The sequence below is a fragment of the Pundamilia nyererei genome, unplaced genomic scaffold (assembly GCF_000239375.1).
Source record: "Pundamilia nyererei isolate P.nyererei 1_Seehausen unplaced genomic scaffold, PunNye1.0 scaffold00063, whole genome shotgun sequence".
NCBI classification, from domain to species: Eukaryota; Metazoa; Chordata; class Actinopteri; order Cichliformes; family Cichlidae; genus Pundamilia; species Pundamilia nyererei.
Window position 1 is genome coordinate 875,528 of NW_005187464.1, and position 14,900 is coordinate 890,427.

The 14,900-nt window shown below is 38.9% G+C and overlaps 2 protein-coding genes across 3 annotated transcripts in view; both read left to right on the forward strand.

Annotated features, from left to right (window-relative positions):
* Positions 1-550: 550 nt before the first annotated feature.
* prodha (proline dehydrogenase (oxidase) 1a) lies at positions 551-12,222 on the forward strand. Its single transcript, XM_005735209.2, has 14 exons — positions 551-994; positions 1,210-1,418; positions 3,086-3,120; positions 4,616-4,765; positions 4,921-4,985; positions 5,326-5,442; positions 5,561-5,640; positions 5,777-5,858; positions 6,988-7,080; positions 7,196-7,342; positions 8,380-8,555; positions 8,641-8,739; positions 9,014-9,102; positions 10,593-12,222. Exons 1-14 carry the CDS (start codon positions 644-646, stop codon positions 10,781-10,783), a joined length of 1,884 nt encoding a protein of 627 aa, XP_005735266.1. The 5' UTR covers positions 551-643; the 3' UTR covers positions 10,784-12,222.
* A 1,451-nt stretch (positions 12,223-13,673) lies between these two features.
* gal3st1b (galactose-3-O-sulfotransferase 1b) overlaps positions 13,674-14,900 on the forward strand; it is a 5,057-nt gene continuing 3,830 nt past the window's right edge. Inside the window, exons 1-2 of one of the 2 annotated variants that reach the window (XM_005735210.1) lie at positions 13,674-13,736; positions 14,504-14,663. In XM_005735210.1, coding sequence (XP_005735267.1) covers positions 14,648-14,663 — 16 coding nt within the window. In that variant the 5' untranslated portion in view covers positions 13,674-13,736; positions 14,504-14,647. Of the gene's footprint in view, positions 13,737-14,414; positions 14,664-14,900 lie in introns of those variants that run through there. The other variant, XM_013911416.1, reaches the window with a different exon arrangement.

Below are 14,900 nucleotides of genomic sequence, written 5' to 3' on the forward strand. Positions count from 1 at the left end.
GACAGCTCTGACAGCTGATCGTTGAGAGGTTGTAATGGAAGAAACAGAGTTTTTTGGCTTTATGCACATTACAGGTTTATGCCCATTACAGGTTCTCCAGTAGTAAATAAATAGTAAGTAAATAAATGAATAAAATAAATTGAATTGAGTAGCTACAATTGATTGACTGACTGTAATCTCGGCCCCATTGGACACACAAACAATCTGTGGGAACCAAAATCCTGACTGGGTTGTAGGCGATCAAATACTTCTTCACTGAATGACATGCAAATCAACTTTTTTTGGATTTTTGCTTTATATTCTGTCTCTCTGCATTAAAATCAAATGGCCAAATAATGAGGGACTGTTCACAAACTGGATCAAATAACTATTACCCTCAGTATAAGGCCTCTTGCTTCTCTTAAACCATCTGCTTCTCCTACTACACGACGGGGGAGTTTTTCAGGTTTTTCACTGGAATGAGGCCCGTGGTTCTTGCGTGATGCCTATCGGGGACGTGATGTAACAAGTGAGGCAGGGCGCCACCTCCCGATTCTGACATACCAGAGCGCGCTCATTACGCAACACTCCAAATATCCAATCGGCAAAGAAGTCTGCCGGTCTCAGTCTGCGTGCAGCTGCCGCTCAGAAAGGCGAAGAAGGCATGTCGTACACTAAGTTTGTAGCACCCTTGGTCAGGGCAAACTCCGGCAGCATCCGAAAACTGCGGATTTCGCCTGCGAGATGCCGCTCAACAGTCGCATCCACCAAAACTCGAGAAGAGAAGGAGCAGCAGCAGCAGCAGAAGACGAATGGCTGCACCGTGGTAGAGGCTGCGCCGGTTGAACTCATCAGCCAGTCTAGAAAAGCTGCCAAAGCTCCGCTGAGTAAAACCCACATCGACTTCGAAAACACACAGGAAGCCTATAAGAGCAAAGGTAATATTGAGCTGCTCCGGAGTCTGTTGGTCTTCAAGCTGTGTACGTTTGACATCCTGGTTGACAAGAACAAAGAGGTGAGTTTGGGATTGATCGGCCCGATAACGCATTCTCTGTTAACCCTACACACACGTGCGTTCAGATCAGCACCAAACCGGTCAATGAACTCTCCGCGTTGGCGCGCTATGAATGTGTTTCCGCTTTTGACTCGTCGAGGTGAAAATGAAAAAGGGGCTGTAAACCACTCAGGCAGAGTAACCTGTTGTTTTTCTTGTCCCTGTCATGTTTTCAGCTGATGGATCTGAGCAGGAAGCTGCTTGGACAGTGGATGTTTGAGAAGCTGATGAAGATGACCTTCTATGGGCAGTTTGTGGCAGGGGAAGACCACAACTCCATCAAACCGTTAATTCGGAAAAATGAGGCCTTTGGTGTGGGGGCAGTTTTGGACTACAGCGTGGAAGAAGACCTGACACAAGAGGAAGCGGAGAAGAAGGAGATGGAGTGAGTAGCAAATACACACGTAGGCTGATTTCTCCTTAAGGACTGTGGTGCGCACAACTTTGCAAATGCCATATAAGATAAGAGATAAGATAAACCTTGATATATGTGTGTGTCAGATGAGATTTAGTGAGCTGCATACCCAGGATTGTTCAGCTCACTAAATCCATAAAAGCCAGCTGAGTCAAGTTTATTTTGTATGGCACAACATCACATGGTGTCATCACAAGTGTGTAACTGCACCACATCATAAAAACCCAGAGAAATCAGAAAACTGTGGAAGAGAGATCCTCTCCATTACTTGTCTCCATGTGTGGCTGTAATAGGAGCCGCACACTAGAAGAGCAGCTCCAGGACTGAAAAAAAAATCACAGTAATGGATATTTTAGCAGTGTTAGTACAACAAGTTCATTAAAAGACTGAGAAACTGTAGTATGTGTATTACATGATTTGTATTAATATCTTTAATAGTGAATTAAATTAGTAATTTGACTGTTAGTTTCCACAGAAGTATTTAGGTCTATGTCTCCATGCATATAGCTCATGTTTTAGAGCCTCTCCTCTCATTTTGCCTCTTCTCTTCGGCACATTAACTAACCATATGCACATATGAAAAAATGTAGTTGTGATATTTGAAATGCTCTTGGTTAACCATTGCCTGTGTCTCTGTACTAAGTTGTCCCTCTGGAAATTATCACTTAAGTTCAAGTTATGTGTCCTACTTGAGTGTCAAAACTATTCCTCTGGGCTGCACTTTGATATCAGTGTCCTCTTATCTTATCACCTCACAGACGGCTTCTGTTAGGCTTTTTATCAAAGCAGTGCCAGTCATAACATGTAATCAAAACCTAATTTGTTTGTGTTATTCTCAGGCAGTTCAACAGTGCTTGTCCTCTATTGGCTCGCTAAGACAGGCCTCCCTGCTCTGATTGGTTGAGCCAGTTTTTCAGAGATGGGATGGGCATCATTGAAAGGCCTCATGGGTTGCCATGAGAGTTGCTTTCAGGAGGCACATTGAGGCACACTAGCAAGTGTTACACAATATTCTGTGATTTAAAATACCCACAGTGCTCTACTTAGGACTATCCCAACACACACAAACAGACACAGGAGGAACTGAACTGCTTTTTCTGATAAAGACCAATGATGCCTCATCATGCTAACTAACAGATGCTAACACTAAGGATATTTCCTCCGTACTTTTTTTTTTTTTTTTTTACAAGTTCTAAAAAAAATCTGTTAGTTCATTTAAAAAAACAATCAAAAATCTAGTTTTGATTTTTATTTTGGTTAACTAAAATGTTCTTTCAAATCAAGTTTTAGTTTTTAGTTTAGTTTTAGTTCACCTTGGCTATTTGCCTTTGTTCCTTAATGCGTCTCTCACGTCGCAACATAACTTGAAAAGCAGGTCATTGTCACGGTTGCATAAGATTTCATTGTGACTATTAAAAGAACGAAACAGTGCCTTTTATCATCATGTCATCTGTCTTTTTGAAACTTTTCAGACCTTCCACTATTCATTGTCTTATTACTGTTAGTATGCTGTGTTATAAAAGTTGCTATTGATCTGACTGAAAGAAACAAAGATGAGACAAATTTTCTGTTGCCTTATTTTTTTTTACTGTTCTAATGACAATTCTTTCTTTCTTTCTTTCTTTTTTTTTTTACAGTTCATGTGTTTCTGAGGCAGAGAAAGAAAGTCCAGGTATGTGTGTCAGTAAAAAACAAAACTAACAAACTTTATTTTATTTTGCATACGTCTCTGACTAAAGAACTGCCGTGGAGTAAGCTGACAAGGCTGAGCTGCTGACTAGTCAGCTGCTTCAGCTGTTCGGTGGTTTAGTATGCATAGTTATGCATCCACGTAGTCTAGTCAGGATGTTACTGGTTATAACTGGATCTTGTGGGGGCTGAAATGTCAAGTTCAACAGACACTGCGGGGTGAAGCTGGGTAGTGTTTAAGGGGTTGATATTTAATGTGTTTGTGTATCATTTACCTGTTGGCAATCACTCTGAGACAAACTTATTTTATACTTACTTCAAATCAGTCTTTGTGGGAGCTGAATTAAAAGTGCTAATGTGTTACATGCACATTGATTTGCAACCAGAGTGGCTAGTTTTAAATGAATAAAGTAAAGCTTGTTTTTGATATCTATTGTGTTCTCAGTAATTGTAACAAACTAAAAAAAATGCCCCCCTTTAGGATGGAATTCCTTCTGATGAAAATCCATTCACGTTGTAGGATAAATGATAGCAGTAAAACTACTCCTCTTAAATCAAATGCAATCAGTTAAGGCAGCATTATAGCCATCGTGTTACTTCAGGGCTCTCGGATTCGTCGGAGCTCTCCAATGACCATCCCGGATTTTCCACTGCCTCCTTTTCCTCCCTCGGTTTTCACAAACACATTTGTTACAGTTACATCATCTGCAAAGCTTAAAAATAAAACACATGCACCTCCAGGATTTCTATCTAGGTCCCGAATAAAGCTGACTTCTTTGGGGGCAGTCACTGATGCAAGAGTAAAGAAATCATGATTTCTAATTTCTAATCTTTTGGTCAATATTATTTTTATATGTAAGTATGTGTGTGTGTTAGAATTACATTGTCTAGCCCTTTGAGTAGTTCAAATTCCTAATTAAATATTTATTGGTAACTTGAACAAATTTATCATTTTATTAAGGCATTTTTTAAAATACATATAGTTGTTATTAATTGTTGCATGTGTGACGATGTTCATGCAAACTTTCGTTCAGATTGGGCCACCTGTTAAGGAAGAGCTTGGGTACATACAGGCATTATGAGCAAGGGAAATGGTTATTGGTTATTGGTCAGCCAGGTTTTCAGAATCTATTTCACAAATTTTTTAGCAAGTTATCAAGAAGACACCACTTTTCTCTGCACTGGATTCTCTATATCTGTGATGCTCCACTGCTACATGTGCTCCACACATGAGCTTTATAATAATAACAACAATCCTAAATTCCCTCAAAAATCTTGTTCTTATTTGCACATATAGGACAAAATATGCACTGGATACCTTTGATAGACCATTATAGTTGCATAGTAATGATGTGTTGTTTAGGCTCTAAATCTCCTTTGTATGCGAATTGATTATTAATCGTCGGGATATCAAAATCTTGGTGAACTTGAGGGTTTTTTTTCATGCAACAAGCCACTAAAGTTGCGTCTCACTTCAGGTGCGGATCATCGTGAGAAGAAGTACAAGGCCCACCGTCAGTTTGGAGACAGGCGCGGGGGAGTTATCAGTGCACGAACTTACTTCTATGCAGATGAGGCCAAATGTGATATGCAAATGGAGACATTCATAAACTGCATTAAAGCTTCTGGTAAGTAGTACAACTGCTGGTCAAGCACAGTTTGGGATCATTTTAATAGTGTAAAACATAAATACTTCAAAAGTAATTTAACGAAGTAGATTATTTATTTAAAGAAAAAAATCTAATAAAAAAAAAGTGACATGAGGTTTGTTGTTTCCTCTCAGGTGGAGCTTCTAATGATGGATTTTCTGCTATCAAAATGACTGCACTGGGTCGTCCACAGTTCCTTGTAAGATTAACGTTTTTCATTCATTCATTGTTAACTGAAACGTAGTGTCGCAGGGTTTAGACTTAAGTCTTAAATGACCTTAATTTAGCAAAGAAATGTAGCAGAAGAACTAGTCTGACTACAGGAGGAAATCGTTTTCTTTTTACTTGATCACTTCAAAGTTTTGATCAGTAAAAAAAGTAGTTTTTACATCTCAATGTCAAAGATTAAAAGATAGTTAAACTGTTTGATTTTTGTCTGTAAACAAACTACTCTTGTGGTCAGTTAACCCCATTACAAACCCTCGGATAAAACTACTGCTGTTACTTGGTAATTAATATGTTGCCCTCTGTTCAAACAGCTCCAGTTTTCCGAAGTCCTGGTTAAATGGAGACGGTTTTTTAACTTCCTGTCGGCGCAACAGGGAAAATCTCAAATGACGGTTTTAGAACAGAAACTGGAGCTGGAGCAGCTCAAGGTGATATGCAAGTTTATGCTCAAATGATGTCTTCATGTCATTTTTTTTTTTAGTTATTTTTAAGGTGTTCCAACCTTTATGGTTATCAATAATGAACTGAGGTGTACTCTCATTGTAGGATAGTTTGACTGAGCTGGGTGTTGGAGCCAAAGATGACATAGAAAATTGGTTTACTGGAGAGAAGCTGGGCCTGTCTGGGTAGGACAGTCACTCATTTGTTTACAATTAATCTCCTTTAACTGCACCTTACTAATTCTTCATCCAAGTTATTTCTAGTTTTACCTTTATTCAGCTTTTTCTTTTTTGGCTTTATATTCTCATGTCTTACTTCTAGAACAATTGATCTGTTGGACTGGAACAGTTTAATAAACGACACAACAAAGATTTCAAATCTGCTTATGGTGCCAAACCTTCAGGTGAGTCATCATCACATGACGTTTTAGTGGTTTGGAGGTGGGAGGAAAAAACGACTGGATCTCAGCTGTTTGGTTTGAATGATCACAGGTATTGCTTCATCTCTTCGCTGTTTCTTATTCCCTGCGCAATACACAGATAAGCTGTTACCAGGCACTCCATGTTTGTTCAGCCATTTCCACTGAAGTGGAAAAGATTATCATGCTTGACTGAACGCAAACATAAAGCACCCTTTGCCTTAATGCCTTCCCTACTACCTTTTGTTCAAAAGTGAGTTTTTACTGGCCTTACTAAAAAGAGAATCGGCTGTTTAATTCAGGCCAACTGCAAAGAATCTGCGGTGGGATTTTAGGAGAGCATCAAGTTAGTTACAGTTAAGATATAATGAACTTAGTAAAGGTAATCTATGCTATTTTATGTCTACTGCTGATAACAGAAATACAACTGTGGTCAACAATCAAATGTCTCTCCCTTTTTTGTACTTGTTCTGCTATTAATCTTGTTATTTCTTCTCATTTGTGGCCTCCTTTGGTCACTTGTTGTCTTATCTCTCCATTTTCACTGTGTCACAGCATTACCTTCCACATTTTAGAAGCTTATAAAGCCAACAAATCCAAACTTTGGAGGCTTTTAAAGGCCAATGAAAAAGATGACTACCTTTTTCTGTTAATTATTATGAACTTTTAAAGTAGATAAAATGCTTCTTGTACATGGCTTTTCTAATTTATGATTTATGTTATTAAATTTATGGTGTAATAAACGATTTAAAATGAGGAATAAAACTAGAAAAATGAAGTGCCAACAACAGCAACAGCTGTGTTTCTCACCTTGTCATAAAGTCTTTATTGCTTTGTGGCAACAAGTTAAATTGCCAACCTGGGGGAACATTATGCCTTCCCACCACAAGCAAAAACATTTTAATGCATTAGAATAGCATGTTTTGGGACTTGTTTTGGGAAGTGCTCATTTCGCATTGGCCATGTAGCCAGTATAATTGAGGGCAGCTGACAAATATAGGAAACGTTTCTGGCACCGATGTTGAACTCTTTCCTGCCAGTCACATGGAGATAAAATTTATGGCTTTATATTAATCATAAAGTCGATTAATATCTTTTTGTTTTGGTTGCATAGACCGGCCATCTGGAGCCTTTGCTGAATATATTTACCGAAGAAGAAGAGAGGCAGATGAAGAGAATGCTGCAGAGAGTGGATATTCTGGCCAAGGTGAGGACACTAAGCAACCTGTACCTGCAAATAGTGTGGGCAACAATATAGGGATAGGACACGGTTTTATATGGTGCTTCATATTTTACTCTCTAATTGTTTTTGTGCACTCCAGCATGCTGTAGAGAACGGGGTGAGGCTAATGGTGGATGCCGAGCAGACGTACTTCCAACCAGCTATCAGTCGCCTGACCCTGGAAATGCAGAGGAAATTCAACAGAGAAAAGCCAGTCATTTTCAACACCTACCAGTGTTACCTCAAGGTGAAACTGCAGTTTTCTCAATGAAGCTGAACTCGACTGATAAACTAGTGTGTGTCGTGATGATTGTTGCTACTTACTAACCTATCGAAGCACACAGAGTATACCGATAGTGTTTTTATTTTGCAGTATTTCTTTAAATATGCTTTAACAATGCTTTATTAGTTAAAGCAATGTTTTATAAGAAACAGGAAGTTTCTTCGGCAGAGTGCTTTCCAAACTGTGGCACATCAGTTTGTTTATTACACAAAAATTAGTCCCAAATCTGCCAATACTACTGCCAGTTTCTCCCTCAATAATCTGTCCATAAGTAAGGAGGTGAAATGTATTTATATCTCAGCATCCAAGATCAAAATCTGTAAACTGGGTCTTAAGCAGTGTCCACAGATCTTAAGTCCAGTGGGAACAACTTCAACAGCTCCACAACCTCAGAAATACATAATTTCCTTGAGTCCTTAGCCTGGACCGAGGTACCACCAGAAAAATGTTTGTACTTCATGAAAATGTTTTATCTCTCATCCAAGCAGCTTCTTCATTCCTAAAACCAAATGGTGGAGAGTGCCAGTTGTATAATCCCTAGTGTGGGTTGTCGCTTAAGATTATTAATCATGTGCCTCATCACATGAAACAAGGTCTGAGAAATACTTTTCTTTCCAAGCTTATTGCACTACCGTGACCTGGATGACTGAGAACCTACACAGATAGTGGCACCTGACCACAGAGAGTGCTGAAAGTGATCGCCACAATCTTCATCTGAACTCTAAACTTTATGTGCAGTGTAAAGAGAACAAACAGGATCGGATAATTATGACACTTTTCTTGTGATTGTAGTGATGAGGAAGATATAACTACAAGTTAAGAGCTCTCCACATTTTTTCCTTAAATGATATGGCTTTTTATATATATTAAAAAAACAAAAGATATTTTGTGCACATTAATCATGCAATTTTGCATCTACCGATGTTACAATTAGCATAATTGTGGTTATTTTATGCTAGGTTTGGATGCCCTTTTAAGTTTGTGTTGTTAACGGCGTTTAGGAAGCCTACGACAACGTGACCTTGGATGTTGAGCTGTCTCGGCGGGAGGGTTGGTACTTTGGTGCCAAACTCGTTCGCGGAGCCTACATGTACCAAGAGAGAGCCAGGGCGAAGGAAATTGGATATGAGGATCCAATAAACCCAGACTATGAGGCCACTAACAGGATGTATCATAAGTAAGTCTTGAATTTTTATCAAGCCGCTTGGTGATTCTGCTAGAAATTGCATAAATCCTAACCATCTGTTCCACTGTTTGTTTAGGTGTTTGGAGTATGTGCTGGAGGAGATTGAACACAGCAGGAAAGCAAATGTCATGGTTGCAACTCACAATGAGGACACAGTGAAGTTCACCCTCGATAAGTACGTTTTGTCCTTGAGCACTTTACATGTGCAGAGACAAAACTCAGATTTAGTTTGAGCATGTACAAATACCCTAAAGCTTTCATTTCTGAAGGATTAACCCTAACAGTCTGAACTCATACTTGTATAACTGCTCAAAGTGAAATATTCCTTGTAAAGCCTCCAAAGCAGCTGTAGGGTTAACAGAGAGTGGTGGGATAGTATGTTCCACATCTGATTATGTAACAGTCCTTTAAAATGTGTTTCTCTGTTTTTTCTTTGTTTGTTTTTCCAGGATGAATGAAATGGGCCTGTCACCCACTGAGAATAAAGTTTACTTTGGACAGCTGCTGGGGATGTGTGACCAGATCAGCTTCCCACTAGGTATGTTACACTCAGCACTAAAGTAAACTGCATGCTGCGAAATCACCGAGGCGCATGTCATGTAGGCGTGTGGTCATGTGGTCAAAGACGTACCACTGAAGTGTTGTTCCCAGTGATGTCAATGCTACGATATCCAGGCAGTCACTGACCTTGTCTGAGGTCATGTTGACAGCAAACACTTTGTGTTGCCAGTGCCCTTCACTTAGTGTTAGAAAATGTCACGCTTGTCCTGTCATAGTAGTCTGAGGAGAAGTTTAATGCTACTCTTATTCCTGTGAATGATATTAATCATTGTACAAACACAACATAACATTTATCATCCAGTTTTTGTTGCTGTTTAAGTCATTTGTTTGATTTTGCAGATGATTAATCCCTCAATACAAAGGAGATATCTATATCTGAGAAACTCACTAAAAGAGGAGTCAGACCTCGGTGTCACTTAACACTCTCAGGCTCAAATTAAACTGCTTGTTGCTCATGCACTGGGTAAAACTGGTTGCAAAAAAAAGGTGCTGCACTAAAAAGCTTCCACTAATTGCTTGGATTGCCTGTGGTTTTTATTTATGTCTACTAAAACTCTCCAACTAGTAGCCGAGCGGTAGTTAAAAGCCTAGCAAAAATGTAAAAGGTTCGCCTTCAAAGTAAAAGTTTTCAAAAGGTAAAGCTTTTATTTTACTTTACGATGGTTTCACTTCAGCTCGGAAAACAGCTGGCCAGTATTTTTAGACAAGTCCTTCACTTTCAGACAAATAACGAATGTCACTGACTGCACTCTAGACCTGTGTGGCTCGGCTTGTAGCATTTATTTTCCTCCAGCCTCCAGCTTTCACTCACAATCAGTCGGGGGGATGGTCTCTAAGCCAGTGTGGCTGGGGCCTTATTCACTTGATCCTACATTGTCCCATGATTGTTAGTGGTCAAGTGTCTGCAGAACCTCAATTTATTAGTTTTATTGCAATTTAAAAGTGATTTATTAGGAATTTGATTTATAGTTTCTTCCGCACCATTCATTACTTCACCTTTTTTCACTGAACATTAACACTCCCCATACCTCCCCCTACGTTGGTTAGCAGAACAGTCGAGCACACAACAGGACTTTGGCTCATCTGTGTGCTCACAACGTGAAATATTCTGGTTTAAACTGGGGTCTTGCATGATTTCACAGGACTCTTACTTCAACTATTGTGAAACAGGCACAGTTGGACATCACGTAGATTGTGAACTTAAAGACCGTTTAATGTCCAGTCTGACTACACGAGTCATTTGTGTTCCCACATGCACCTCTGTCAGGTGTTGTCTGGAAAGCTCAGGACTTCAGTGCATGTGTGAATACAACTTGGTACCCTCTGTTTGTTCACTTCATTCGCGATTGTTAACTTAATGTATTCTTGTATTATAAGCAGAATGTATCGACTGCATGCTGTTATACACCATATTCACACATGGTGGTGACTCTGAACACTGAATCTCCTTCTCTTATCTGAAAACAGGCCAAGCAGGTTTTCCAGTCTACAAATACGTTCCATACGGCCCTGTCAATGAAGTAATCCCCTACCTGTCCCGCCGTGCTCAAGAGAACCGCGGGATCATGAAGAGATCCCAGAGAGAGAGGAGCCTGCTGTGGAAGGAGCTGAGGCGCAGACTACTGGCTGGTCAGATTATCTACAAGCCTGTTTACTAAATCACATTTGCAGACAATATGCAAAATATTTCTGGGCATTCCACCCTTCTTGGTGTACCTCTGTGTTAGCTGCTCTTTGTAGCTGGGACTTGTCTTTCCTGGTTCACTAGAGGACAGAGCAAAGACTGTTTTTCAGCTTTACTGACAAATATTTTAAATATTTAAGTATTCATGCAATACAGTAGTGCTGAAATATTGCAGCAGAAGATGTTAGGTCACATTAAAATGTGATTTTAGTATTTGTTTAACTTTTAAACTGGCCTTGATAATTCTTAAAATCAGCATACATCTAAAAACTTTTTAAAAATAACTTAATGTGTGTGTATTTCTAAATGGTGGTCTTCCCTGATAGACTACATTGAATTATTCAGTGGAAGATAAGAAATTAGGTTTGAATGCCAAAGTTGGCCTACTTGTGTGCATAAAAGCCATCCTGTGCTTTTAAAAATTGTACTCTTTGCATGTTGTGGTAAGTATTGTGTTGAGTTAAAAGATACAAGTGCCTTATGGTTATTTTAAAAAAAGACAGCATTTTTTTTTCTTACTGTACACCACTCCAAAGGGTAAACTTTTTTAATTAGGGATTATGTATGAAAACATAATTACTTTGCATTATAGCAACTTTAATTGTATTAAAACTGCATACATCTGTGGTCATGTTTGTGGTTTTTAATCATAATCAGTTCTATAAAATTGTAAACAATAGATTTTGCATCCAGGGAAAGATGATCCCTGTTTCAGTCTCTCATGTCCACTCCACAAAAGAGGAACGGCAGATCAAATGGAATTATTGCTGCAGATGCCTGCAGGCGAGATAACTACCTAGTCTTTTGAAGCACATGTTTGCAGGAGCAAACCTTCATTTCGCCTCTGATAAAACAAACAGCAAACAGAGAGACTCCATGTGATCCATTTGAGGAGTTATTAATGTTTTGATGCTTCAGTTGTTGACATCTGCCAGATGGCCTAAATTTCACAATCGGTGAAATCGACGGCATGATCTGATCCATGAACGGTGACAGATGTTCAAAGCAGAAACACGGAGACTGTTGAGACCTATGTTTCAAAATGTTAAAAAAAATCATGCCGTAGATAATTTAGCAGTTTTTAGGTAGCTTTCATTCAAGTACTACAAGAACAATTGCACTATTATATAATATAAGCTGTGGGCGAGGTGAAATGGCATGTGGCTTTTGTGATCATGGGGAAGAATTTTACAAAGAGGTGTTGTTGTGAGCATCTTTGAATGATTTGTGTTACCTTTAATTTGTCACCCATACAGTTTATTGTATATGTAGATGTCAATTTCTGATGAGAGATGTTGACTTGTGTCTTCTCTTTTATTTTCTTGTTTTATTTCGTCATCACTGCTGTATCAAGATATTATGTACTTGTGTAAATATATGTAAATAAATAAAATAGTTAATTTGAAAGAAAAAGAACAAGAAATGTTTGTTTGTTTTTTCTTATTCAGACTGCAAATGTTTATGGTGGTCCCAAAGACTGACATAATTCAGTTCAATTCTCAAATCACTTTTTTTCTATAACACCAATTCACAGCAGTTTGCTTAAGGTGCTTTATACTATAAGGTAAAGACCCTACAAATTTAGAAAGAAACTCCAACATTCAGATAACCCCCTACAAACAAGCACTTTGTGACACTGGGAGGGAAAACCTCATTTTTTGCAGGAACAAACCTCTGGGAGAACCATGCTTAAGGAGGGGCAGCCATGTCCCATGATCGTTGGGATTGAGGAGAAAGGGAAGAGAGCAGAGAGAGAGACAGGACAAAAGACAATGGGAGACAGAGCTTTTAATAAATACTGACTGCTGATTAAATACAATAGCGGTGTGTAAACGGAGAGCGGAAAGAGATGGGTGAAGAAAATGCTTGGTGCATCATGGTAAGCTCCTCAGCAGCCTAGGCCTATTGCAGTGTAATTAAGGAAGGGTTTATGGTCACCTGATCCAGTCCTAACTATAACCTTTATCAAAAAGGAAAGCTTAAAGCCTAATTTTAAAGTGGGTTACACGACATATTTATTAGATATTTCAGATTTTACATAAAGATCTTTTTTAGAACCATGAGCAATAACCTCAGGTCATCCTGGTCTTTATGTCTTAAAGATATACCTGTGTTCATCTGGGTTCGTGGGCAGATAAAGCTGTGTGTCATCTGCATAGCAATGAAATGTCTTCTAAAAATACTTCCTAAGGGAAGCATGTATAAAGTGAAGACCAAAAAAAGTACTGGTCCCAGCACAGAACTCGGAGCAAAATTTTGCGTGGGAGGAAGATTCTCCATTTACATGAACAAATTTGAATCTATCAGACATATGATTCAAATCACTGCATGGTAATTCTAATCTCTGTAGTTAAATACCGTGGACAACAGTAGCTGCACTAAGGTCTAACAGGACAAACAGTGATGAGTCTACAGCCAGAGACTATAAGAAAACTATTTGTAACGTTCGCACCTTCTGCACTGCGATGTCGTCTAAATCCTGACTGAAACTGTTCAAATAAACCGCTGCTATGCAAATGATCAGTTAACTGTTTGATAATTACTCTTGGAAATCAGTCTATAATTAGCTAAGACAGCTGGATCAAATAACAGCTTTTTACTAAGTAATGTTTTAAAAGCTGTCACCTTAAAAACTTGTGGAAATAAAAGAAGAATGACTATTTCAAGCTCCTGCCTCAGGCATTCCTACGTTTATCCAGTCTAAGCTGGTATAGGTTCAACCCTGCTCTTATTTTTTAGTGAAATACTCTGGATCACCCTCTGACGTATTCTGATGTCAGAGACATCAGCCGTAGCTGTTGCCACACAGGAGTGGGCTCCCTCTGCTAAGTTGATGTGACCTACTGGAACAGATAATTCAGTAAACTGCAACAGCAGCTGAGCCAACACCTGCGCCCAAGTATCTAGGGACAGAAGAAAAACAGTCAGTAAGCACAGCACACACGGCTATATCCAAACTGTACCATGTCTAACCTGAGCACCAACATTCTATATTGTAAGTGTAAAGATAATGAATGATAGTAAGATTTGTGTTCTCAGGAGTCCAAACTGCATCCATGAACATTTGTGCAAGCTTTGAAACAGTATATCCTAGCTACATATATTCTAAACTGTGGATAGTAAATAACATGTGTACTAATAAAGTGTGTATGTGGTCACAGAGAACTGACTTGACATAAAAATCTTAATATATAGCTTAGTATAAAAAGAAAATGCTTTGTGACTTAACCAGTGCTCGTGTGACTGGACCAACAAGTTCTCTTAAACAGCATTAAGGTGTTTACTTTTTACTTTACCAGCTACTGCCTTTGGTTGGATACGATGGTTAAATGCAGGAAATTTACTTAAACTGGTTAGTACTAATTACTGCATTTACTTATTATAAACTGCTAAATAATATTTGGCTAATACAGTCTGTTTCAGACTTTAAAAAATAATTTGAGAAAACCTGACAAAGAGGTAATAATGTGACTGGAGCTAGCACAGAGTTTAGTACACTTCTATAATACAGTTATAGTTATGCACCTCCTCTTATATTTGGAAGTTTCATCAATGCACTATCATCAAAGCCATAACATATTTACCATAACATATACTTGTACATATACACATGAATTGAACACATTTTAGAGCAACGTCTTTTTAGCTTGATAGCTTATTTATGACAACAGTTATACAGAGGTGTGTCCTTCAGGTCCAGGCTACTTTGCATACCTGCCCCTGTGGGAGGAGAATTCCTCTTCCTCTTTATCCAGCAGCCAATAAGATACCACTTCTAGGATGGACAAATGCGATTTCAAGGTCTAGAAGGGAGCCTAACCTCACCCTAACACCTCTAATGCTGTCATCTTCAGGTAAGTCAGACTCTCACTCTCTGTTTTGCTAGAAAAACTCCAACACCATTTACACGCAGGCTGAAGGTCTTAAATCGACTTACTTATTCGCTACTTGGTGACACACACTCAGCAAATACTCTCATACCTGGGTTGCTATCACAAGCAATATTTAGTCAGTACAAAAGAGCCAGAGTCACATGACACCACTTCTGCCTTTATCTGGAATGTTTATCTGGCCAATCAGAGGTGAGCATC